Genomic DNA, 26,207 nt, shown 5'->3' with positions numbered 1-26,207 from the left:
GAGGGATCAGCGGCGCTGAAGTCAGTTGAGGTGTAAGGCAAAGAGGCGTTGAAGCCTTTGCACACGGCCCCCTGATGGGCGCAAGGAAAGAGTGGGGGGAGAAAGCCGGTTACGATGCACACGGCCCCCGTTCCGAGGAAGGCGCGCGCGCGTCGACAGCGTGAGAGGAAAAGGCGGGAAAGCTGTCGGCGCGCGGGCCAAGGGGAGGTGCGCTATGCCCCTGCGGCGGGCGGGGCAGGGGACGGTTACTGTGCGCGCGGCGCGGGCGGGCTCAGGGGGTGGCGGCCGCCGGGCAGCACTAGCGCGGGCCAGGCAAGGGCGGGTCTTTCCCGGGCCAGCGCACGCGGCGCGTTGCGCCCCATGAGGCGGCTCGGATTCCCCCGTCTGCTCCAACGAGGTGCGACCCGTGTTTCCCCGGCCCCCCGCACCCATGGGTCTCAGTTTCCCCACTGGCCCCAACTCCTCTAATTTGAGGCTCCCCACACTGACCCACCCCGGCTCCTTGGGCCCTGCAGAGTCCTGCCTTGGGCCGGTGAGTCTCTTCCCCCTCTGTTTTGGCTAGGGCAGCGTCTGACGCCGAAGGAGCCCTTTAAAGCAGAAACCCAGGTCGTAAGGGCACGGCCGCACTACAGCTAGGGTGACCAGATGTCCCGATTTTATAGGGATAGTCCTGATTTTTGGGTCTTTTTCTTATATAGGCTCCTATTACGCCCCACCCCCGTCCTGACGTTTCACATTTGCTGTCTGGTCACCCTAGCTACAGCAGCACAGCTGCGGGTAGCACCGTAGTGTGGCCGTGTCCTATGTTGATGGGAATGGGCTCTCCTCATCTGTGTGGGTAATCTACCTACCTGAGGGGCGGTAGCTAGGTCAGTGGAAGAATTCTGCCAACCTGCGCGGGGCTGGGCGGGGTGGTTATGTTGATCTAACTAGAGTGCTTAGGGCAGGGGTGGGCAAACTACAGCCTGAGGGTCACATCCGGTCCTCCAGACATTTTAATCTGGCCCTCAAGCTCCCGCCTAGGACTTGCCCCACTCCTTGTGGCTCCTGGAATCAGCAACATGTCCCCCTCTCCAGCTCCTAGGCGTAGGGGCGGCCAGGGGGCTCTGCATGTTGCTTCCACTCCAAGTGCAGCCCTGCAGCTCCCATTGGCCAGGAACTGTGGCCAATGGGAGCTGCGGGGGTGGCGCCTGCGGACGGGGCAGTGTGCAGAGCTGCCTGGCTGCGCCTCCGTGTAGGAGCTGGAGGGGGGACATGCTGCTGCTGCTTCTGGGCGTTGCTTGAGGTAAGCACCGCCCAGAGTCTGCACCCCTGGCCCCCTCCCGCACCCCAACCCTCTGCCCTAGCCCTGATCCCCCTTACATCCTCCAAACCCCTTGGTCCTAACCTAGAGCACCCTCCTGCACCCCAACCCCCCAGCCCCACCCCAGAGCCTGCACCCCCAGCCGGATACCCCCCCTGACCCCAACCCCCAATTTTGAGAGCATTCATGGCCCGCCATACAATTTCCATACCCAGATGTGGCCCTCGGACGAAAAATTTTGTCCGCCCCGGCTTAGGATGTGGAATGTTTCACAGGCCTCAGCTATGTAGCTAGGATGATCTAATTTTTAAGTGTAGACCAGGCCTAAGGCCACAACTACACTAGGAGCCCTTTACTTGCATACTATGCTGGCAAAGCACTTCTAGGGCTTGGCCACACGTGAAACATTACAGCATAGACCAATGGTTCTCCACCTATTTATCGTTGTGGGCCATATATGCAGTTGTCTGTGTGTTATGTGGGCTGCAACCACACAATATATATACCACCTGTGTGGCCCTGAGGATGTCACATGGGCCACAGCTGTGTGCTGATTGGGCTGCAAGCGAGCCAGGGGTTGAGAACCACGGGCATAGACACTACTTATGTTGACAGAGGGGGTTCTTCTGTTGGCATAGGTAATGCGCCCCTCTGAGAAGCAGTAGCTAGGTCCACTGAAGAATTCTTCCATCAACCTAGCAGTATCTACACAGGGACCTAGATTGGCTTAACTATGTCACTCAGGTTTGGATCTTTCAAACTCCAGAGTGATGTAGCTGAGTTGATCTAATTTTCTAGTGTAGACAGTACCTAGTGTGGATGCAGCTATACTGGCACAGCTGTGTTTTGTACCATTAGTAAAATCATCTCCCCTGAGCAAAACAAGCTTATTGGTAAAAGTGCATTTTGCCAGTATAGCTGTGTCTATGCTAGGGAATTCTGCCTGCATTCATGGCACCCCTGACATAGTTATGTCAGCTGAAGTGTGTACTTAAACCAAGCTAAAGACTGTAGACCTTTACTCCCATGACTGATCCTTATTCACGTAGGTAGTCACACTTAAATCAATGGGATTACGTACATGAATAAAAATTGTTCACATAAGTAAAGGTTTGCATTTAGGCTCCTGACTTGTATTGATTTCAATGGAACCTAGGAGCCAAAATACCTTGGTGGATCTGGGCCTGTGTTCTGAAAACTGAATGGACAGGATCTACATGTGTATGTGTCACCAGAGTGCAAACTAACATCCCAATTTTATTAACAGATAGGAAAAGACTGACAATATGGCAACTGCCCAGATGCAGAGAAATTCTATGGTATGGTTCAATTTATTTCAGTGTATTTTTGGCACACTTGATTTCAGCAGTCAGGAATACAAAGTAATTATTTTTAGGACTGTTTTATTGCCCAAAATTACCCCTGCAGCTAATTAAACTTGAAAAAAGTATTTCAGATTCATATAATTTGTTCCTGTATAAACAGAAGTTATTCAGGAGCAGTTCTTATTGCCATAAGTAGTCTCATTGAACTATGCACAGCTGTAAAACATCACAGGGTTCAGTTAAACACTAAGGTCCTCAATTTGCAAAGAGTTAAGCATGTGCTTTATGAACAGTGAATGTTCACATTCAAGTCAATAGAACTATTTACAGTGCAAAAAGTTAAATACAGTGCAAAAAGTTAAAGTGTTACTCTTTACACAATTGGAGGCTATCATTATATGATAGTAATGATCATAGAATCATAGAATATCAGGGTTGGAAGGGACCTCAGGAGGTCATCTAGTCCAACCCCCTGCTCAAAGCAGGACCAATCCCCAACTAAATCATCCCAGCCAGGGCTTTGTCAAGCCTGACCTTAAAAACCTCTAAGGAAGGAGATTCCACCACCTCCCTATGTAACCCATTCCAGTGTTTCACCACCCTCCTAGTGAAAAAGTTTTTCCTAATATCCAACCTAAATCTCCGCCACTGCAACTTGAGACCATTACTCCTTGTTCTGTCATCTGCTACCACTGAGAACAGCCTAGATCCCTCCTCTTTGGAACCCCCTTTCAGGTAGCTGAAAGCAGCTGTCAAATCCTCCCTCATTCTTCTCTTCTGCAGACTAAATAATCCCAGTTCCCTCAGCCTCTCCTCATAAATCATGTGCTCCAGCCCCCTAATAATTTTTGTTGCCCTCCGCTGAACGTTTTCCAATTTTTCCACATCCTTCTTGTAGTGTGAGGCCCAAAACTGGACACCGTACTGCAGATGAGGCCTCACCAATGCCGAATACAGGAGAATGATCACATCCCTCGATCTGCTGACAATGTTCCTACTTATACAACCCAAAATGCTGTTAGCCTTCTTGGCAACAAGGGCACACTGTTGACTCATAGCATAACATAGATGATGTTCAGCAAGGGAGGTGAACAAGAGAAAGATGGAGATTATTTGTTGAAAAATGCTTCATGTTAGTTCCTTTAACATTAAAATAAAATAAAATTAGTAGACCTGTGTACATTTGGCTAGTGAGAAAACATTTTATTTGTTTTCAATATTTGAAAGGCAAGTGAATGAAAATAACCCCCCCTGCATACTGGAGATTTATTCCCCTCTCTTTCTCTTTAAATTTTAGAGTGCAGTAACATTTCCTAATAAAATATGTACTGAACAGCAGTCTTTGATATTGGTGAAGAGACTCCTAGCAGTATCAGTATCCTGCATTACTTACCTAAGAGGAATTTTTCCAGAATGTGCCTATGGAACAAGATATCTAGATGGTAACATACTGTTTCTCAGATTCCTTTGACCTAAGATATTTCTCTGTTTTTGTGACAAATAATTTTAGAGAGCTTATTTAAGCTAATGTAATTTTTTTAGTGTTGTATCTGTACTTTTCTAACTAAAATTTGTTTGTTTGTTTCAGACCTCTGTGTCAAAATTTTGAGGGAAGACAAGAACTGTCCTGGGTCCACTCAGTTGGTGAAATGGTACGTAGATTCTATAGCATACATAACAGTATTATAATGTGTCAAATCTCAAAATTAGCTCTCCAGTCAAAGAAAAATTGTTCGCTCACTGTTAGTGAGTAATGGTCATTTGATATATTTAATGCTTAGTATTTACTGTTTTGGTATACAGACTTTGCACATTGAAAAATCAGAATTTATACATTTCAGTACCATGTAATGGGCTTAACTTGCACATTTGGTTTTATGGAAAGATTTACGATCTTGGGACTCATATTAGCAAGGTATTTAAGCGTGTTTGTGACCTGAAACATGTGAGTAGTCTTTTTGATACCAATGGGATGATTAACATTTTAAGTTATGCACATCCATAAGCATCCTGCTGAACTGGGGTAAAACAAGTTAATGCGAAAATTATTTTCATGCCAAGAATGTGTGTCCCTATATCCACTGTTGCCTGTTCTCACGGTTCTCTCAGGACCTGTTTCTTTGTTGCTCTGCATCTTGTGTTGTAGTCATTTTCTCCAGTACAAAGTGGATGTAAAATGCTACCAAATCAGAATATTTTCACTGGTATAAATGACTGCCCAAAGTTCCCTCATTCTTTAGTGGTCGAAGTTGGGATACAATATTTTCATTAACATTACATCTATTGTATTTTTGTGACTTTTAAATTTGAGGATTATGTTCTCAAGCTTGACAGAAAAGAAAATTTCAGCTTTTAAAAATCTGTAGCTGAATATGTATTAGTAAGTATCTTGTATATAAGACTGGTTTCAGAGTGGTAGCCGTGTTAGTCTGTATCAGCAAAAACAATGAGGAGTACTTGTGGCACCTTATAGACTAACAAATTTATTTGGGCATAAGCTTTCATGGGCTAAAACCCACTTCTTCAGATGCATGGAGTGGAAAATACAGTAGGAAGATCTATATAGTATTATATGAAAAGATGAGAGTTGTCTTACCAAGTAGGGGGTAGAGACAATTCAATTAAAGTGGCCTATTATCAACAGGATGAAAAATTACTTTTGTAGTGGTAAAATTAAGAAGTACAAACACAAGAATTTCATTTTCATAGAAACATAGAACTGGAAGGGACCTTGAGAGGTCATCTAGTCCAGTCCCCTGCACTTGTGGCAGGACTAATTATCTAGACAATTCCTGACAGGTGCTTGTCTAACCTGCTCTGAAAAATTTCCAATGATGGAGATTCCACAGCCTCCCTAGGCAATTTATTCCAGTGTTTAACCACCCTGACAGTTAGGAAGTTTTTCCTAATGTCCAACCTAAACCTCCCTTGCTGTAATTTAAGCCCATTACTTCTTGTCCTATCCTCAGAGGTTAAGAAAAACAATTTTTCTTCCTCCTCCTTGTAACAACCTTTTACATACTTGAAAACTGTTGTCATGTCCCCTCTCACTCTTTTTCAGACTAAACAAACCCAATATTTTCAATCTTCCTTCATAGGTCATGTTTTCTAGACTTTTAATCATTTTTGTTGCTCTTCTCTGGACTCTCCAATTTGTCCACATTCTTCCTGAAATGCGGTGCCCAGAACTGGACACAATACTCCAGTTGAGGCCTAATCAGAGTGGAGTAGAGCAGAAGAATTAGTTCTTGTCTTTTTGCTTACAACACTCCTGCAAATCATTCCAGAATGATGTTTGCTTTTTTTGCAACAGCGTTACACCGTTGACTCATATTTAGCTTGTGGTCCACTATGACCCCCAGATCCCTTTCTGCAGTACTCCTTCTGAGGCAGTCATTTCCCATTTTGTATGTGTGCAACTGATTATTCCTTCTAAATGGAGTACTTTGCGTTTTATCCTTATTGAATTTCATCCTATTTACTTCAGACCATTTCTCCAGTTTGTCCAGATCATTTTGAATTTTAATTCTATCCTCCAAAGCACTTGCAACCCCTTCCAGCTTGGTATTGTCCACAAACTTTATAAGTGTACTCTGTATGCCATTATCTAAATCATTGATGAAGATATTGAACAGAACCGGACCCAGAACTGATCCTTGCAGGACCCCACTCATTATGCCCTTCCAGCCTGACTGAACCACTGATAACTACTGTCTGGGAACAGTTTTCCAACCAGTTTTGCACCCATCTTACAATAGCTCCATCTAGGTTGCATTTCCCTAGTTTGTTCATGAGAAGGTCATGCGAGACAGTATCAAAAACTTTACTAAAGTCAAGATATACCACGTCTGCTGCTTCCCCCCATCCACAAGGTTTGTTACCCTGTCAAAGAAAGCTATCAGGTTGGTTTGACACGATTTCTTTTTGTTTTGTGGGAATTTTTATGTAATCAGAAGCAAATAAAAATGGTAATTAGTAGTAGATAGACAATATTATTTGATTTTTGCAGGATGTTAGGATGCTATGATGCTTTGCAGAAAAAATATGTAAGTCTTCCAGTATAATTTTGTTATATTTTAATATACTGTAACATTGTGCATTTGTATACTTCTAATAGCTGCCTCTTATGGTTTTGGGGCTACTGTTTACAAAATAACTTCAGTTTAGCCAGATGTGACAATTAATGGCAGTTCCAGGTGCTCAGCATCTCACAGGATGTGATCCATAAGTCTTGGTGGTAAAGACTTCTGCCCAGTTTATACCATCTGAGGATCTGGCACTAGATGACTGATATATGGCTTTGGAAAAATTTCTGATGCCGTGATTCAGGAAAGCATTCCTGTTCAGCAAAGCACTGAAGTCAATGATACTTAAGCATCTGCTTAAAGTTAAGCACATGCATATATCCTTTGTTACACAGAGATGGATGTAAACATGTTTTCCTAAACCAGAGTCCTAATTTCCACTTGTTATTTTGTTTTTTTGAATCTGCACTATAAATTAGTATGCAGGATTATTTTAATTTATTTGTTGTTTTTCTTTCCTTAATTATATTTTAAACAGCTAAGAATGGTTGTCCTAGCAGTAAGTATCTTTAAAATGTTTACACAATTTTCAAAATAAGTGTATTTATATACACTGTATTTATTTTATTTATTTTCATATTTATATTATTTATTTTTAAAATATAGGTCTACACCCATGCAGAAGACCCTCAGGTAAGCTTAATATAATATTTAAGGTTGACTGATGATAGTAACATTCACATTAAAATTTGCATATACAGGCAGATAGAATATGTCACATTTCGTCCAAATGCACTCTATTATTTATCTAAAGAAGTTATATCCTAACACAAGAATTGCCATACCTGATATCTAGTCCAGTATCTTGTCTCTGACAGTAACCAGCATCAGACACTTCAAAGGAAAGTGCAAAAAATCCCATAGTGAACAATTATGGAATTAACTGCCCATAAGAAGAAAAGGAGTACTTGTGGCACCTTAGAGACTAACAAATTTATTTGAGCATAAGCTTTCATGAGCTACAGCTCAGGAGTTTCTTTCTAATTCTTTACAGTAAATTCCATGAATTCTTTCAAGCAAAACATAATCTTATTAGCCACTGGGTGTCACCCTAGTGCTGTATGGTGTATATGAAATTTGTTGGACAGTGACTAAGAATATTACAGAATTTGAACTGAAAATTTTCTTTAAAAAACTTCAACTCAAACTTGTGTTCTTTCTTTTAATATATGGCTGCAGGACGAGACTACTGACATCGATTTTATTTGATGGCGACAACAATTGTATAAATAAGCCATGCATAAAAAAAGTCAGAATGAATCATTATAACATTAGAAAGCTATAATCCAGTGGTATTCAACCCGTGGGCTGCATGTAGCCCAATTAGCACACAGCTGTGGTCCAGCTGTGTGCTAAAGGCCGCTGGGCCCATGGTGTCTGGGTTGCAGGCTGCTCCACCACCTGGCACGACGGGGTCCAGATCCCTGGCTGCCCAGCGGGGTCTGGGGTCCCAGCCCCCATGCCCGGGATCCTGGCTGCTCTGCCCTGCACAGTGGAGTCCAGGGTCGGGGCTGCCAGGCCACTCTGCCCCATGTGGTGGGATCTGGGTTCGGGGCTGCCCTGTCCTGCCGCCAAGCGGGGTCTGGGCTCAGGGCTGCTGTGTGGTGGCGTCAGGGGGGTAGGGGCTGCCCTGCGGCCCCACGCCTGGGGCCTGCTCCTGGTCCCACTCTGTGGAGGGGTCTGTAGGCAGGCTGGGGCATTGGGCATAGGGGTCTGCTGGACGGGTTTGGGGGGGGGCGCTGTGGTTCTCAACCTGTGGCCAAGGTAACAATGTGGCCCACAATGATAAATAGGTTGAGAACCACTGCTATAATCCATGGAAATGTCATTGTAACGATGGATTCTAACTTTTGTTTGACATGTAGACATCAGTTTAAAAAGCATGCAAGGCTAGTATATTTCTGGAAACAGGAAACAATATCGTATTTCACTTCTTAACAATTGATACTGTATGTGTTAGATCCATAATTACTGTGTTTTGTGTTTAGACAGTTACAGAATGTTATCAGTTCAAATTCAAATACACCAACAATGGGCCGGTAATGGATTTCTCCAGGTATTGTCCTCCTGGTTTCTCTCTGCTATGCAATTAACAATATCTTTCTAGAATAGTTTGAGCTAACATATTGGTGTAATTTCTTACTGGTTGTTTGATTTTGGAAGCTGAATCTTAAGATTAAGTTCAGTAAGGAAACATACTTTCCAGATGTACTTATCTTGAAGGTACATTACCATTTTAGCAGGATATATTACTTAGTACGCTAGTTAATGTACAGATTTCACAGTGCCCTCTGTCTGCCCTTTTCTGGTTTCCCCTACGCAAGTGTGCACACACAGAGATAGTTTGGGGTTAGTACTTTTTAAAAGTGCTGTCTAGATTTAGGAATTTGCATATATTAAGACAAATAATTAAAAATGTAAAAAGTAGGGCTGTCAATCGCAGTTAACTCACGCGATTAAGTAAAAAAATTAATCACGATTAATTGCAGTTTTAATCACACTTTTAAACAATAGAATACCAATTGAAATTTATTAAATATTTTGGATGTTTTTCTAAACGTTCATATATATTGTATTCTGTGTTGTAACTGAAATCAAAAAGTGTACAAAAACAAAACAATGTAAAACTTCAGAGCCTACAGGTCCACTCATCCTCCTCCTTGTTCAGCCAATCACTAAGGCAAACAAGTTTGTTTACATTTACAGGAGATAATGCTGCCCTCTTCTTAGAATCACAGAAGATTAGGGTTGGAAGAGACCTCAGGAGGTCATCTAGTCCAATCCCCTTTTCAAAATAGGACCAACCCCAACTAAATTATCCCAGCCAGGGCTTTGTGAAGCCGGACCTTAAAAACCTCTAAGGATAGAGATTCCACCACCTCTCTAGGTAACCCATTCCAGTGCTTCACCACCCTCCTAGTGAAAAAGTTTTTCCGAATATCCAACCTAGATCTTCCCCCCTGCAACTTGAGATCATCGCTCCTTGTTCTGCCATCTGCCACCACTGAGAACAGCCGAGCTCCATCCGCTTTGGAACTCCCCTTCAGGTAGCTGAAGGCTGCTATCAAATCCCCTGTTACTCTTCTCTTCTGCAGACTAAATAATCCCAGTTCCCTCAGCCTCTCCTCATAAGTCATATGCCCCAGCCCCCTAATCATTTCCGTTGCCTCCGCTGAACTCTCCAATTTGTCCATATCCTCTCTGTAGTGGGGAGCCCAAAACTAGACGCAGTACTCCAGATGTGGGCTCACCAGTGCCGAATAGAGGGGAATAATCACTTCCCTCGGTCTGCTGGCAACACTCCTACTTTTGTAGCCAGCATTGCAAGGTATTTACGTGCCAGATATGCTAAACATTCATTTGCCCCTTTGTACTTTGGCCACCATTCCAGAGGACATGCTTCCATGCTGATGACTCTTGTTAAAAAAATAATGCGTTAATTAAATCTGTTACTGAACTCCTTGAGGAGGAATTGTATGTCCCCTGCTCTGTTTCCCCTGCATTCTGCCATATATTTCATGTTATAGTAGTCTCAGACGATGATCCAGCACATGTGGTTCATTTTAAGAACACTTTCACTGCAGATTTGACAAAACGCAAAGAAGGTACCAATGTGATATTTCTAAAGATAGCTAAAGCACTTGACCTAAGATTTAAGAATCTCATGTGCCTTCCAAAATCTGATCGGGACGGAGTGTGGAGCATGCTTTCAGAAGCCTTAAAAGAGCAACACTCTGATGCGGAAACTACAGAACCCGAACCACCAAAAAAGGAAATCAGCCTTCTGCTGGTGGCGTCTGACTCAGATAATGAAAATGCATCGGTCCGCACTGCTTTGGATTGTTATTGAGTAGAACTCATCGTCAGCATGGACGCATGTCCCCTGGAATGGTGGTTGAAGCATGAAGGGACATAGATTCATAGATATTAAGGTCAGAAGGGACCATTATGATCATCTAGTCCGACCTCCTGCACAACGCAGGCCACAGAATCTCACCCACCTACTCCTGCGAAAAACCTCTCACCTATGTCTGAGCTATTGAAGTCCTCAAATCATGGTTTAAAGACTTCAAAGAGCAGAGAATCCTCCAGCAAGTGAGCCGTGTCCCATGCTACAGAGGCAGGCGAAAAACCTCCAGGGCCTCTTCCAATCTGCCCTGGAGGAAAATTCCTTCCCGACCCCAAATATGGCGATCAGCTAAACCCTGAGCATATGGGCAAGATTCACCAGCCAGATACCCAGGAAAGAATTTTCTGTAGTAACTCAGATCCTACCCCATCTAACATCCCATCACAGGCCATTGGGCCTATTTACCATGAATATTTAAAGATCAATTAATTACCAAAATCATGTTATCCCATCGTACCATGTGAACCTTTAGCACATCTGGCATGTAAATATCTTGTTACACTGGCTAGGACAGTGCCATGAGAATGCCTGTTCTCACTTTCAGGTGACATTGTAAACAAGAAGCGAGCAACATTATCTCCTGCAAATGTAAACAAACTTGTTTGTCTGAGCAATTGGCTGAACAAGAAGTAGGACTGAGTGGACTTGCAGGCTCTAAAATTTTACATTGTTTTATTTTTGAATGCAGTTTATTTTGTACATAATTCTACATTTGTAAGTTCAACTTTCATGGTAAAGAGATTGCACTACATTACTTGTATTATGTGAATTGCAAAATACAATTTCTTTTGTTTTTTTACAGTGCAAATACTTGTAATCAAAAATAAATATTAAGTGAGCACTGTACACTTTGTATTCTGTGTTGTAATTGAAATCAATATATTTTAAAATGTAGAAAACATCCAAGAATATTTAAATAAATGGTATTATATTATTGTTTAACAATGCAATTAATCACAATTAATTTTTAATCACACGATTAATTGCGATTAATTTTTTTAATCACTTGACAGCCCTAGTCAGATATAGAGCGATCACTTTATGACAACTGTTCACCCACAGGTGATACGGTGTTTTTGTCTTTTATCATTCCATGTGAGTTCATTTGACAGCATAGTGATAGTCTGATTTCATGCACATAGTTGTTATTGGGACATTTAGTGCACTGGATGAAGTATACCACATCTAGTATTCGCAAAAAGAAAAGGAGTACTTGTGGCACCTTCGAGACTAACCAACACATCTAGTATTGTGATAGGCATGTGTAGGGGTCTATGTTGTGGGGGGCTGTTGATCCTTGTAGCAGTGGAGATACATTTGCAAGTTTTGCATCTGTTCTTCTGGCAGAGTCTGGTGCCACTTTGAGTTGGTGTGTATTGGTCTGTGGGGAGCTTGCTTCTGATGAGCTTGGAGAGGTTGGGGGGTAGTTTGAAGGCCAGAATTGGGGCTTCAAGAAAGATTTCTTTCAGGATGGGATCCCCACTGAGAACGGGTTGTAGTTGAGGATACCCCAAATGAGTTTCAGTGGGGTGGGGGGAGATGACAACTAGTGGTGTGCAGTCAGAGTGCTAACCACTCATGCTAAGCAATCTGTTCCACCCTGCATTTTGCAGTGACACTGACTCAGAGTACCTTTCCCTGACCTGAAGAAAAGCTCTGTGTGACTCGAAGATTCTCTCTCTCTCCAACAGAAGTTGGTCCAATAAAAGATTTTCTTTCACCTGCCTTTTCTCTCTAATAAAGTATAGTAGTGGGTTTCATAACTAGCTGAAGCTCCTGATTTAGGACTTGATCCTAAGATGTGCTGAGAATGCACAAGTCTAATTTACTTTACGAAGATTTACCTAGCTAATAGTGTGATATTCACTTGCCTGAAATATTTATAGTAACTTATAAGTAATTAACAGTATATTTATAACATTAGAAACAATTTTGTTCCCATAAAAGATCTGAATACTTTGTTCATTCCTAGTAAGAATAAAGGAAATGATTCCAACATCACATGTACAGACACCAAGAAAGCAAGTATCCTCCTCATTCGTAAGATTTATGTTCTGATGCAGAATCTGGGCCCTTTACCTAATGATATCTGCTTGACTATGAAGCTTTTTTATTATGATGAAGGTACTGTTTCCACATTATCTTGATTTATCTAGTGTATAAATAAATATTTAAAAATGATTGAAACAGCATTTCATATAATTTTTATGAATGTTAAAGGTAAACAGATGTTAGCTTTCTCATATGTGTTTACCGCTGCATAGTCCTGAATTTTCAGAGTTCTTGGGGTAAAATCCTCGCCATATTGAAATCATTGGGAGATTTGCCATTGACTTCAGTGGAGTCAAGATTTCACCTTCAATATTTAAAAACTGCAGCTCAGTATGTTCATTTGGAAATTAAAACAGTGAGAAATTTGACTGTGTGACTGTGTGAAATTTTCAGAAGCATTCTGAACATGATGCATTTTTATTAAGGAAAACACAGGAGTGTATTTCAAAGGTTAAATAAGGACCAAACTCTTGATGGGAAAGTTAGACCTAGTTTTGTATACCGCTTAAATGGCTTTTGTAACTTAAATTTTTTAAATATATCACAGTTTTATACCAGTAATTGTTTTTTTGAGGTTATCCTTTTGTGCATATTAAATGTTCTAATCAGATTCTTTTCTATTGTGTAGAAAAATAGATTTTATTTAGTACAAACTGAATATGGAATATAAAAAATGGAACAAAATAAATAAAAAGACTGTGGTTTGGGGTAACGATCTTTGTTCAAAGGAAAAAAAATCTGTTTCATTCAAATACATATAATTTTTTTTCCCCAAGAGTAAGAACACACTTCATCCTAAAGTAGCATATTTCCTGAATTATTTTCTGCAGTTACACCACCTGATTACCAGCCTCCTGGTTTTAAAGAGGGTGATTGTGACACAATGATATTTGAGGGAGAGCCTATTTACCTAAATGTGGGTGAGGTGCCAACCCCTTTTCATATGCTGAAAGTTAAAGTGACAACCGAGAAAGAACGAATGGAAAATATTGATAAAAACATGCTAAAGCAAGGAGACTCTAAGGTGCCTACGCAATTAATCAGACTAGACAAAGATGATCCAGAAGAACAGGACCAGCAAATAAATGTAAGGGCTCAGACGTTGCTACATGCTATTTATATCTAAAATGTTTTACAATTTGAACTCTCTTGAAAAGGGTCAATAACCATTTATATTGTCCACTATTGCAAAGTTTTAATAAAACATTCAGTTGCCAAAGATATTCAGATAAAATTACATACAGTCGTTTAGATTTTTTCTCTTCTTAATTTTACTGCTCAAACTGGAGCAATCAGTTTATTTTTATTTTCGTAATAGAATCTACATTGAACTAGTGCAACAGTATGGTGCTGATGGGCTGCAGTATCTTTAGTTGCCAATGAGAAGTGCCATCAGGAAAGTAACTGAAATACTTTCCTCATGGATTGTATTTTCTAAATGGACAACCTACCTAATTCTCAATTACTGAGGGACAATCTCCACTCATTGTTATATTTTGCTTTCCACAACCAAATCTCTGTACAACTTTTCATGAGTGATGTACCCAAGTATTCGGATTCTAATATCTAAACTGTATTGTTAAATCTATTCACCTAAATTTTGGGTTATTGCTGATTATTTACTCTATGTATCATATGACTTTTAAAAACTAACTTTATAGGTGTGGATAATGTAAGCACTGTACCTAGATGTACAGACACTTTTTTTGCAACCTATGTATTATATAATTTTTTTAACATTAGCTTTAATAAAATTTTTAAATCTGAAATCCCATACAATGTTTCATAAAATGGAAGGGAGTATATGATAGTCATGGTGTCCTGGATAAATTCCAACTCAGTTACATTATGTCTATAAATCATCTCCCCGGTTATTTTAATTGAACAAGTTATACTTCATTTTATATCCTAAACTGACATATAGTGTTACTAGCATTGGTAAATTTTGTGCAGCATCGTAGTAGTAGGTGGGAGATTGTGTCTAACTTTGGATTTTCTTGCTATGTAAGGTGTTGATCCTGCAAACACTTATGCACATGATTAACATAAATTAACTTAATGGACTAGGACAGGACCCCCCCCCCCTCCTTCCTAACTGCCCCCCTCCGGGACCCCTGCACCATCCAACCACCCCTTCTCCCTGACTGCCCCTGGACCCTCCACCCCTAACTGCCCCCCACCTCCCCATCCACCCCCCTCTCCTTCCTGACTGCCCCCCCCAGACCCCTGCCCCATCTGACTGCCCCCCACTGCCGCATCCAACCCCCCCTCTCCTTCCTAACTGCCCCCCGGGGACCCCCGCACCATCCAACCACCCCTTCTCCCTGACTGTCCCTGGACCCCCCACCCCTAACTGCCCCTCACTTCCCCATCCACCCCCCTCTCCTTCCTGACTGCCCCTCCGGACCCCTGCCCCATCCAACCACCCCTTCTCCCTGTCCCCTAACTGCCTCCGGAACCCCCATCCCTTACTGCCCCCTGCCGCCCCATCCAACCCCTCCTCTCCTTCCTGACCGCCCCCGGACCGCCTGCCCCCATTCAACCCCCTGTTCCCTGCCCTCTGACCGCCCCGACCCGTATCCACACCCCTGGCCCCTGACCACCCCCTGAACCCCCCTGCCCTCTATCCAGCCCCCCTCCCTGCCCACTTACCGCGCTGCCTGGAGCACCGGTGGCTGGCTGCGTGGGTGCGCCAGGACAGGCAGCCACGCCGCCCTGCTGGAGCCAGCCACACACTGGGCAGCACAGAGCACTGGGTCAGGCCGGGCTCTGCAGCTGCGCTGCCCCAGGAACTCGCAGGACCACTGCCCAGAGCATTGCCCCTGCGGCGCAGTGAGCTGAGGCTGCGGGGGAGAGGGGACAGCAGGGGAGGGGCCGGGGGCGAGCCTCCCGGGCCAGGAGCTCGGGGGCTGGGCAGAACTGTCCTGCGGGCCGTAGTTTGCCCACCTCTGGACTAGTCACATGAATAACGTTACATGCATGACCATTTGCAAGATTGGGGTCTAAACATGAGGAATTATTATTTGTAATCCTGAGCACAGACGAAACTATTTTTTGTGGAAAAATAGCTGTGCCATATTTAAAGTTGAAACGAAGTTTTTATTTGACAGCAACCTTAGCAAAAACCAAGGCAGGTTAACTTCCCACAGGCATGGAATGTATGACAGTCACATGTGCCCAACTGTTGACACTGGAGTGTAAGAGGTTGCCATTAAAGTTTTAAGATGAGTGCAGATTGGTATTTGGTATTGGTTGGAGATGGAAGTGAATATCTCATGGAGTGTTGGCGTTATTGTTATTGGCAGTTTTGTAGGCAATATAAAAGTGGCAAGGAATATAAGAAAATTTCCTTTAACTTCCTATTTACGTGCTTTTAAGATTTTGGGTGGATGGTGCGTGTCCTGATCACTAAGTTAAGGTTTTGTGTTAATAATTACACGATGCCATGATTGAAGACATGGGCCCTTCTCCTAGCAGTTTAGGGCCAACTCTAATTAGTTCAGTTTAATGTTTTTATATGATTATTTTTATTACATTAAGAATCCAATATAAAATTTTAAAATATTTTCTTTCTTTTTCTTTTTTTACGTAGGAAGATTTTGTCGCAGATAATAAAATGGAAGTTAAGAAAAATGCAAATGCATCTGTAAAAGCTGGAGGTAATAAATATACAGTTCAGGACAGCTCAGCTCTTGCTACCTGGTTCCTATGTTGCTGAAATGAGAAGTAGACTATGTAACATATAGTTCTACACTAAGTTTAATACCGTTATCCCTTTTGATCCATAGGATAGCCAAAGTTCAGGCCTCTATATGTTGTTTCCATTAGGAGAAGAAATTGATAGAGCCATAGATTTTCTTGTTTCTTTACAAACATTATACATAAAGTCCTGTTTCCCTGAACTCTGTAGGAATTAAACAGCAGGAGACAATTCCTTTGCTTTTTATTCAAAACTTGCCTTTCCAGCCAGCACTCTATGCCCCCAAAAGATTTTTCTCATAGCTTTCTCTTCAGGCCACATTACCAGCACTTCTGCACTGTCTGCTTGGCTTTCTTGCTACTTCTGGGTCTCTAGTCTCACTGCCTCCTTCTCTCTCTCTCTCTCTCTCTCTCTCTCTAGACAAAAACAGTTCCACCAATCAAAACCTGAGTCCTTACATTTGAAACCCCTTGGGCCACATGATTCAGCTTCTACTCAATTTTTTCCCATTTGCCTGTGTTTTGGGTGCTACTGCTGTTGTTTCAGCCACCTGGATGAAGTTGGTGATTATGCCCTGATTATAACAAGCTTTAGCTCAACCCACAACAATACTAGTAATATATTTGCTATGCTTTTGTTTTATGTCACTTTTATGTCACTTTTTTCTTTTAAGTCACTTTTCATTTTTCTATTCTGAATTTTTGCTGTGTTCTATTTATATCTTATCAGTTAAAATAGGTTAAATATTTAGAATAGAAGAGTACTACATCACTTGAGATTTTACCTAAAAAAAATACTTTTCCCCCTGAAACATTACAGACGTAAAACAGACAACTACCTGTTATTGCAAATTTGTGATGCAGAATTCTTGGCACAAAGCATAAGGGCCAAATCCTGATTCCATTTCAGTTGATAGGAGCAAGGTTTAGCTCTAACATTTTAATCATAAAATCAGTTCAGCAGAAACCTGTTGGCTCTGGTCATGAGTTTTCAACAGTCTGACTGCAAGACCCAAGGCCTGATCTGTAATGCTTAATCTCTTGAGTTAGTCCTAACTAATGTGAGTGAATTCATTGGGACTATTAGTAAGGACTACTTACATAAGTACAAGTTTGCAGACTCAAGCCCACAGATTCTAAGGGCATTCTGTATAAATCTGTGTTGCATAGACATAAGTATGTCTCTTTACGTGCCTGTTTCCAATAACAGGAGATAGTAGGCCTGATTCTCATTTATACTAATGCCCCTTTACAGCACTCTGTCAGTGTAAAGGGGCTTTCGTGTAAATGAGATTGAGGCCCAGTGGGCTAAAGACATGAGGCACAGTTATTCCCACTAATGTTAATAGTTACTTGCATGCAGAATAGAGCCTTTTCCAAGTGTCTCGCTATCCTGTCTGTCTGGCTGTCACATTTATTATATGCATATCACCCTGATGTCTAAAAACAAAAATGTAAAAATGCTGTTAATATTAGAACATGTTTTAACAAACTTTCACAGAATTAAGTTTAACTTGTGAAGAAAATGAACTTACGAGGTCTGAAGAAAGCCAGAATAAACCTGTTTCTAATTCTCAGGTATAAAAGCTATATTCTCTTCCAGTCTTACTCCTAAAATACTCTTCCTAGGGTTTTGTGAAGTTTCTTTATTATTCAAACTAACATTTTGAATTTTGAGACCTCTTGAGCAATTAATTAATGTATGGGGACTCTCTACATAAAGTTATTGTATGCTATAGCTATAATTATTAACAATAAAATGCATGTATATTTTGTCCTGAACAAGATGTTTTACAATAAAATATGACTAAAATATTCAAAATTGTAAAAATCAATTAAAAGCAGTAGCAAAAAGCTGTTTCTTCAGTTTTAAAAGTTCTGACAGACTGGGTGATATGAGCAGAAAAGGAAGGGAGTTCCATCATCATAAAGCATCGTTAATAAAGACTCTTCCTTCTAGAAACTTATTTTTTTAACACTGACAAACCTATTTACTGGTTGCATTTGAAAGTAAAGAATTGCAGTAGTCAAACCTTTAAATATGAAAGTATTTGTGACTGATTTCAAGTCTCTCTTGCTAAACAAAAGGTCCAGCCTGGCAACATTCCAAAGATGGTATAATAGATTTTAATTAGAAAACATATACAAATCCATTCATATTCTGCTGTCAATTTAACACCTTCCAACTCTTTATACTAGGAGATGGACTCAAGGAAACACTATCAAAAGGAATCTCTAGGCTGGGAACTCCCATCAACAACCACTTAGAACCATCTGGAAAAATTTCTCTTTGGCTTTAATTTCATAAAAGTATGTGACATCCATAATAGTCATTTAGCTTCAGTAGAAATCTCTGCTTTGAATTGTTGATGGAAGCCTAAGGTAAATCGGGGTATTGTAATCGTGACAATTCATATTGTACTCTCTGAAAACAACACTGAGAGTAGTAACATGCAAATACAGAACAGGAGTACTTCTCTTACAGATCCTTGAGGCTCAAAATCAAATTGACCCCTTGGTGATAGCCAGTGACTGACTATAACTGAAAAAAATGGAGGCACTGATTCAGGCACTGGTACTTATGCACATGCCTTCAATAGGACGACTTGTGCTTAAAGTCAAGCACATGCTTAAGTACTGTGATGGATTCGGGCAGGCGAGCACTTGGCATCTTGCATGATTGAGCCCTATGTATCCTAATTTGCCTCTTAATTCTAAGAGGATTCTTATGTTGAAATAATGCTAATTTTCCATTTTAGGTTGATCAGTTAGCAGTTAAGACATCTGAACTTGATGTGTCAGAGGGCAGGACAAGAAGTGGAAAAATATTTCATAGCAACACAGTCAGTATCCTTTTTTTTTTTTTTTAAACCAACAAACTCTTTCTATTCCAAATACAGAATGAAATCATGTGCTTAAATACAATTTACAGTCCAGGATTGAAATTCTGGTCCCATTTAAGTCAATGACAACTCCTATTGACTTCTTTGGGACCAGAATTCACTTCAGATTATTTTTTTTAGCTCTTTTTATTTTAGGAATATGAACAACACCTTTGTATTCCTAATGTCAAAAAGTGAATGCCTATTTCTAAAAGTTACTTCAGTGTTTGGTTTTTAATTGTATAGTTTCAGAGGGATTCATGAGGATTTATTTGTATTCTTTGCTTGGCCATGTTCTCTGCCAGCCTAATTCCATGTGGACCTATGCTAGGCGAGAACTTAGTCCAATGTATTGTTCCATATCTCTTATAAAATACTGGACCAGAATTCTAATCACAGATATGTCATTTGTACATATCTTGAAAAAAACATTATTACTTGCGTATTCATGCTTATGCGTGGTAGCTAAAGTTTTGAAATCCATTTCACCTACATGGTGCCTGAGTATTTGGGCTTTATAGAAGTGGAACAGGAGTTTGGGGGGTGAAAACCTCAAGCCACCCTCAGCCCAGGGGCATAGTACAGGGCTGCTCTGGGGTCCATGTGCCCTTCCTCTCTCAGTGGCTATAAGCCTATGGGCTGAAATAGTATCCTTAGCCCCCTGCACCAGTTTGTAAGGTTTAGGGGGACACTTGATCCATGTAAACATGGATTCTTTGGCCCCTTTACTGGCCGGAGTCCCTTGCAGCCTTCTGCTCTGGCCTGTATGGGGCTGGTGTAGAAACGCTTTCCACAGTGGACCGGGGGTACATAAGTATGCCTGCATGGCCACTTCACCCTTGGTCCCCTGAATAGCTCTTGAATATGGATTACTTTTCCTCATAAGAGTTCTGGGAGAAGTGCTGCCAGTCTCAGTAGATAAAGAAACAGCCTTCATCATTTACAGTCAAGAAAGGAAATTACATGTCAAGATAAAGAAAAATCATGCCTTTCCTGTCCCAAGTCTGAAAAGCTCTTAATTAATTTTTAACACAGGTTAGGGAACAGCAATAGCATCCACAATGTGTTGCTTTATAGCTGTCTGCAGTCTTCTTCTAAAACTAATAGTTAATTTCTTTCTGTAAAGGTTGGTGAAAATCAGGCTCAGGAACATTGCAAAAATCGTTTAGTAGCTAACTGTTCTAAAGAAACCCAGAAGAGAACTTGGTCTGAGTCTGAAAAGCTTGTAAGTTTTAAAGTTGCATGCAGAAAGCAAAATGATTTGTTGTTATATTTTGTGCATTTAGTGGCAAGCATTAAATATCTCTAAATGGAAAATAAAATGCATAATATGAAACAAAAAGCTCTGGTGATTTTTCAAGATGCTGTTTATCACTATAACAGTTTTAAATGAGCAGTCTCTAATCCCAACCCCAAAACCTCATTCAGTATTTTTGTGATTGGGAAAACAGAATAAAGGGAGGTAAGTACATAGTTACTACTTCTGTATCTGTCTGTGAAAATAAACCTTTCATTATTATTACTGTTTAGGGTTAGAGATATACAAACATTATTACTTTAGATAAGAAAGAACACAACAAATTAAGTAAAGACTGAGGGCCAAATTCTGGTCTTATTTTATACTTAAATAAACCAGAAGTAACTCCATTGCAGTCAGTGGAGTTAAATCAGTGAAAATTAATGTAAATGTAATCAGAATCAAACCTTGTGTCTTGACAGATTGATGATGTGCACTACCTACTTAACATTAGCTTTAGATGTTAAAGTGGAACTTCTAAGGAAAGTTTACTTGCATTTGAAGCAGCATCACAAAAGAGCCTTTGTCCTTAGATCATAAATAACTTTTAAACTCCTTTCAGTAGTACATGTATTTTAACTGATTACTATCAAAATATTATCCCAAGCTTTGCAATCGTGAGCACATATGTCATTGGAAGGATTAGATATTCTTTGAACAGCTTTATGTTTCATATAGTTGATTCTTGTTATGAAGTTCTTTTTCCATGTTAAGATACCTAACACAACTGAAAGAGCCATGGTTTGTGAAATACAGGGAACTGAAATGCAATCTATTTTCTCTTGGTAGGTTCATCAGTATGAACTCTCCTCTAGTCAAGATGCAGTGCCAAAAAGGAGAAAAATTAGTGAACCAAAGGAGAGGTTTTAGATATCACTTCCCTGCTGTTTACGTGTAGAATTCTGCTCAATATAGCTTTCATTTGGTGTTTAATATGAGTATTGCTAATATTAGAGATAATTTAAGGTTCTTTTTTTGTTTTTATATGCAGTCAAACACAGAATTTATATACAGGAAAAATTCTGTCAAGAGAGGCCCCAATTTTTGCAAATTGAAAGTTATTTTTTAAAGGGGGTTGTATTCCAGTCTAGAAGGATAGACAGGGCATAACCATTCATCTGGTCTGAGAAAAACTTTTTAAGCAAGAAGATTTTTAGCGCAGGCCTTCAATAATACCTTTTCTTTAGAGATTTTGCTGAAATCCTATTGGTGGTATAATGTATACTCTTAAAAGTGAAACTATGCAAAGTTTCCACTGGTGTCTTTTCCTGGACCATACTCAGAGGCTTAAGAATTTTTTGTTCAGAACATGCCTTATGGACTGAACATGAAAACTAAAATCTCAACCGGAATTTTGAGTTTTGGTAGAATACGTCAGGAAACTTGGTTAAGAAAATTGTGTAGTCATTTTATAATAATACTATAGCTTCTCTTTATTATCTCTAAGAAGCAAACTTCAGGTGGCCTGATTGTGTTCATTTCTCCCATTGGTATCTTATCCAAGCTTGAAAAAGAACACCATTCACCTCTTTAGTTCCTAATTTTGAACTGAAATGTAGGAATCTATATGCAGCTCTGATGCCAGATATATATAACAGCTAAGTGTTATCATATTGTGTGTGCTAAGCAGCTGTGCCAAGTACAGTATTACTAATTATAACAGGCTATAACTAAATATCTGAAATATAGACAGCTCAGCTTTTATGTATGTGAAATGATTAATTGCAGCTGTCAGAAACAGTGCCATTGTATGTTTTTTTCAAAAAATAATTTTGGTTTGCTCTTTATAACTTTAAATTCACTGGAGTAATGCTCTTTATAAATACAGGTAACAACTACTGCTGTATTTAGATTAGATGTGAATAGCTAAACATTCCTGTCCTTGAATTTTAACTTTTAAACTAAGAATATCTTAGTATCCTACTTCCTAATTAAAACAATGTTACTTAATAATTTGTGACTGTATATTTTTAAAATATAATGATCCATACATTTGATTTGAGTAGATGATTGACTTTTTAATGAAAAGTTCATAAAGGCTGAGGACTTTCACTTGGTGTGTCTTGCTTGTTTTAGAGTCTGCCGGTTTTAGAGCCCAAATAAAATATTTACTGTTGAAGAAAAATTGCCTCTCTACGTAGTTCTGTTTATGTTTTATTTTAAGATGAAAAATCACAGGATCTGAATGTATTTGAGAACAATTTAATGGAGAACAATAGTAAAAATATTGTTTTACAGAGTTTGCATAATAATGTGGAATGATGCAATATGATTCCTACAATTATTTGCATTCTGAAAGAAATAAGAAAAAAATAAAAATGAACAAGCACACCCCTGTCTCCTTTCCTATTCTCCCATTTCCCCTGTGTTCTGACTTTACCTGTCACACCTCAGGAATTCTGCTGTGCTCCACTCTGGAGGTCAGACCTATGCTGCAGTTTTAAAGGAGAACCCCTGCTTACCCATCTTCAGCTTAGACTTGTGCTTTAATGTTAGAGCATAAATATTACCTGCTAAACCTTGTTTGTTTCAACCAGAGCAATTTGTATGCACAGATGAACACATTCCAAGTATTCATACTATATCAGGAGTTGCAACAGAGTTGCTTGTGTAGGGCTGAATTAAGGTACCATTTGTGTGCTGGATAGAGAGGGGCAGGTTCATCTGAGGAGGTGATGGCTGGAGGCATTGTCTGCGAAAAGCCTGCTCATGATCCTGGTTGCCATTGCGTGTATTCTATACTATCTTCTCCCTGCAGCCTCTCAGTGCTGTCCACTGTGCAGAAGTTATGGATCCATGGCAGCGCTCCCATCCCTGCCAGACACACCTCTGGGTGCAACAGTAATGGGACTCTGCAGGGGGGTCCAGGTGAAGGTCATTGGGGCTCAGCAAGGCGGTCTATGGGGGGGTCCAGAAGCTGGGGGAGTGGGATGGGGATCCAGGTGCAGCTGGGTGGAGCTCGGATCTGGGTGCGGGTGGCTCGTCAAGGTGATCCAGGTGCAGGGGGAGTGGTGCTCATCGTGGGGAGGGTCAGGGCATGAGGGGGTCTGGATGCATGGGGGTTGGACGGATAGGGAAGCAGCTCCCTCTATAGGAATCCCTCCCACTGCAGCTGAGGAGTGATGGGTGCAGGAAGTGCGGGAGGGGGGAGTGTGCAGCGCTTCCTGCAGCTGGAGGAGAAATCTCGGGGTGGGTCTGACCTGGCCCCGGGTGCCATGCAGGGGAAGAGAAAGTCCCATCCTCCCCAGCCCAGCCGGCCGACTAGCAGCTGAGCCTAACGCAAGGGTAGGAGCCACCAGCCAGGTCTTCCCCAGTCCCACCTCCTGCCCCACAGTGATTTACCTCTCGGCTGGCTTCCCTGGGCACCCAAAACATGCTGCTGGGGAGAGTCGCATGACCGCTTTTGTGGCTTCCCTTTGCTTCTCTGTCAGAAAGTCATTTTTCTGACGGGAAGCAAAGAAATCTGCGGGGGACATAAATTCTGTGCATGCTCAATGGCGCAGAATTTCCCCAGGAGTAACTACTGCAGGTAGACATCCAGCCAGCACTGCATTTTTTATGTGTATTATGGTAGCATCTAGGGACCCCACCCAAGATCAGGATGCCACTCTGCTAGGCACTGTACAAACAGAGTAAGAGACCATGCCCTAAAGAGCTTATCATCTAAACTGACAAGAGAGACAGAGAGTTGGGGGAACAGGACAATCCCATACAAGCAGAGTGAATGATGCAATGGTCACAAATGTGCCATACTTTTTTTGTTGGTTTCTCTTTTCTGAAAGGTGGAAGAGGGTTGTTGAGAGGGAATTAGTTAGAGAGGAAGAGAGGGGCAAGAGGGCAAGGGTCAAATGAAAAGGGGAGCAAGGGCAGTGAGACTAAAGTGGGGAGATCAAAGGGATGGATGGAAGGGAGGGGATCATTCCTAGGTACTGCTGGTCTCTGGTCCCTCCAGCTGAGCTTCTGGGTGGCCCCGCAGTTTCTTTTGTACCCCAGCTCACATGGGGAGAGGGTGGGAGCTGATGCCCCTGAAACAGGGCTCTTCCCTTCACACTTCTGTGTCTGGGGGTAACCCTAGCTGGGTCTCAGCTCCCCTCTACCCCGTGATGTGCCATCATGGGGTTTCTTCACATGGTCCTATTCCCAAAGCATTACAAGAGCGAGAGAGTGACAAGACAGTGCAACATTCAGTCTTTAATCCTTCCTCCCCATATACTGTTCTCAGTCATCAAACAGGCCCTGAAAGTGGAGTTCTCCAAATTCCTGCAAATAATCACACTTTAGTGCCCATATTTATGTAACAAAAACTACCCCCAGACCTCCAGGGTTTTCCGCTGCCTCCCACCAGCTTTCTATCTGAGTGCCTTCTACATGTAATTGATAGGAAGAGCAAAGTTCCTAGTGGACTCATACAGAGTCTTGTGCTTCACTCAAATAATTTTTCCCAAGAGTTCCTACAGAAGGGGGTTTTCCCTCTTGCCATCTTATTATGCTTATGAATAAGCTCCGGGACCAAAAAAGGAAAATACTTTAAAACACATTCGTGTTTTGATGCTGAAAACTACTGAAAAGCCAACTAGTTGTAATTTACCATACAGCAGAATTTTCCTTCAGTTTTCTATATTCCTGTGGACAGGGATTTGTCAATAATTTGCAGAGGGATTTGTACATTCCTGACAGCACATTCATTCATATTTCAGTGGAGTGAGCTAGATGACTGGGATTTAACTGACGAACAGCTATTGTTGCATAGCCTCAGACTTTGCAAATTTTGTAGACGGCTTAAACAAGATTTATCTCCCGAACATTTTTTACAGCCAAGACTCCCCTTTCTGCCTCTCGTTCTGCTGTCCACATGATTTCAGAACAGAAGCTTTCCATTGAATACTGCGCGGCTGAAATGTAGTGAAATGCAGATAAACGCTATGATCAAAATGCTGCATGACAAATGCAATACATCACTGTGTAGCTGCCCAGCATTCTACATGTTCAATATACAATATGCTAAAATATTGCACAGCGGCACAATGTACAATACGATAACAGTATTGCACAGCTGCCTAGCAGATGCTGTGCAATATTGCATGGCTGTGACACAGATGGTGCAATACCATGGCACACCTACACAACAGAACTGTTACAAAATAACGCAGGACTGCCTGGCTTTTATCTGTATTGTCCAGCACAATGCTACACTGCAGGGCTGGGGAAACTATGTGATAACAATTTGGTGCTGCACAACCTGCACCTTGTAACGTTGCATGGCTGAACAACATATGGTACAATACCAGGCAAAGCTGCTCCACATCAGATACCATGCAATATTCTTCTGTTGCACAGTACAGAATACAAAAAAGAACAGGAGGATTTGTGGCACCTTAAAGACTAACCAATTTATTTGAGCATAAGCTTTCGTGAGCTACAGCTCACTTCATCGGATGCATCGGATGTAGCTCACGAAAGCTTATGCTCTAATAAATTTGTGAGTCTCTAAGGTGCCACAAGTCCTCCTTTTCTTTTTGCGGATACAGACTCACACGGCTGCTCCTCTGAAACCTGTCAGTGCAGAATACGAGGCAATACTGCACCACTTCACCACACACAATGCAAGGTAACCCAGCACACGTGCTGCACACACAATACAACACAATCCCACC

At 41.4% G+C, this 26,207-nt stretch overlaps 1 protein-coding gene across 3 annotated transcripts; it reads left to right on the top strand.

Annotated features, from left to right (window-relative positions):
* The first annotated feature begins 102 nt into the window (after positions 1 to 102).
* On the top strand, positions 103 to 22,681 carry HORMAD1 (HORMA domain containing 1). 3 transcript variants are annotated; one of them, XM_027830316.3, is made up of 15 exons: positions 103 to 207; positions 2,571 to 2,622; positions 3,926 to 4,070; positions 4,217 to 4,280; positions 6,638 to 6,674; positions 7,192 to 7,212; positions 7,320 to 7,346; positions 8,702 to 8,769; positions 12,596 to 12,747; positions 13,506 to 13,762; positions 16,268 to 16,334; positions 17,876 to 17,952; positions 19,134 to 19,217; positions 20,383 to 20,481; positions 21,343 to 22,681. In XM_027830316.3, exons 2-15 carry the CDS (start codon positions 2,590 to 2,592, stop codon positions 21,421 to 21,423), a joined length of 1,212 nt encoding a protein of 403 aa, XP_027686117.1. In that variant the 5' UTR covers positions 103 to 207; positions 2,571 to 2,589; the 3' UTR covers positions 21,424 to 22,681. The 3 variants fall into 3 exon arrangements, with proteins under 3 accessions (XP_027686117.1, XP_043391444.1, XP_043391446.1); XM_043535509.1 differs by lacking the exon at positions 103 to 207 and adding an exon at positions 297 to 397; XM_043535511.1 differs by lacking the exon at positions 103 to 207 and adding an exon at positions 404 to 532.
* The last annotated feature ends 3,526 nt before the right edge of the window (positions 22,682 to 26,207 follow it).

Source organism: Chelonia mydas, chromosome 24, assembly GCF_015237465.2.
Source record: "Chelonia mydas isolate rCheMyd1 chromosome 24, rCheMyd1.pri.v2, whole genome shotgun sequence".
Lineage (NCBI taxonomy): Eukaryota > Metazoa > Chordata > Testudines > Cheloniidae > Chelonia > Chelonia mydas.
Note: the sequence above shows the minus strand (reverse complement) of the source record. Positions and strands in the feature narration are given on the sequence as shown.

What these genes read in the sequence shown, in the direction of transcription:
- HORMAD1 (XM_027830316.3), top strand. Translation starts at nt 2,590, where the DNA reads ATGGCAACTGCCCAGATGCAGAGAAATTCTATG. An exon ending in CCGGTAATGGATTTCTCCAG is followed by an intron (nt 8,770 to 12,595) that starts GTATTGTCCTCC and finishes GTTCATTCCTAG; the next exon opens with TAAGAATAAAGGAAATGATT. An exon ending in AAATATTTCATAGCAACACA is followed by an intron (nt 19,218 to 20,382) that starts GTCAGTATCCTT and finishes CTTTCTGTAAAG; the next exon opens with GTTGGTGAAAATCAGGCTCA.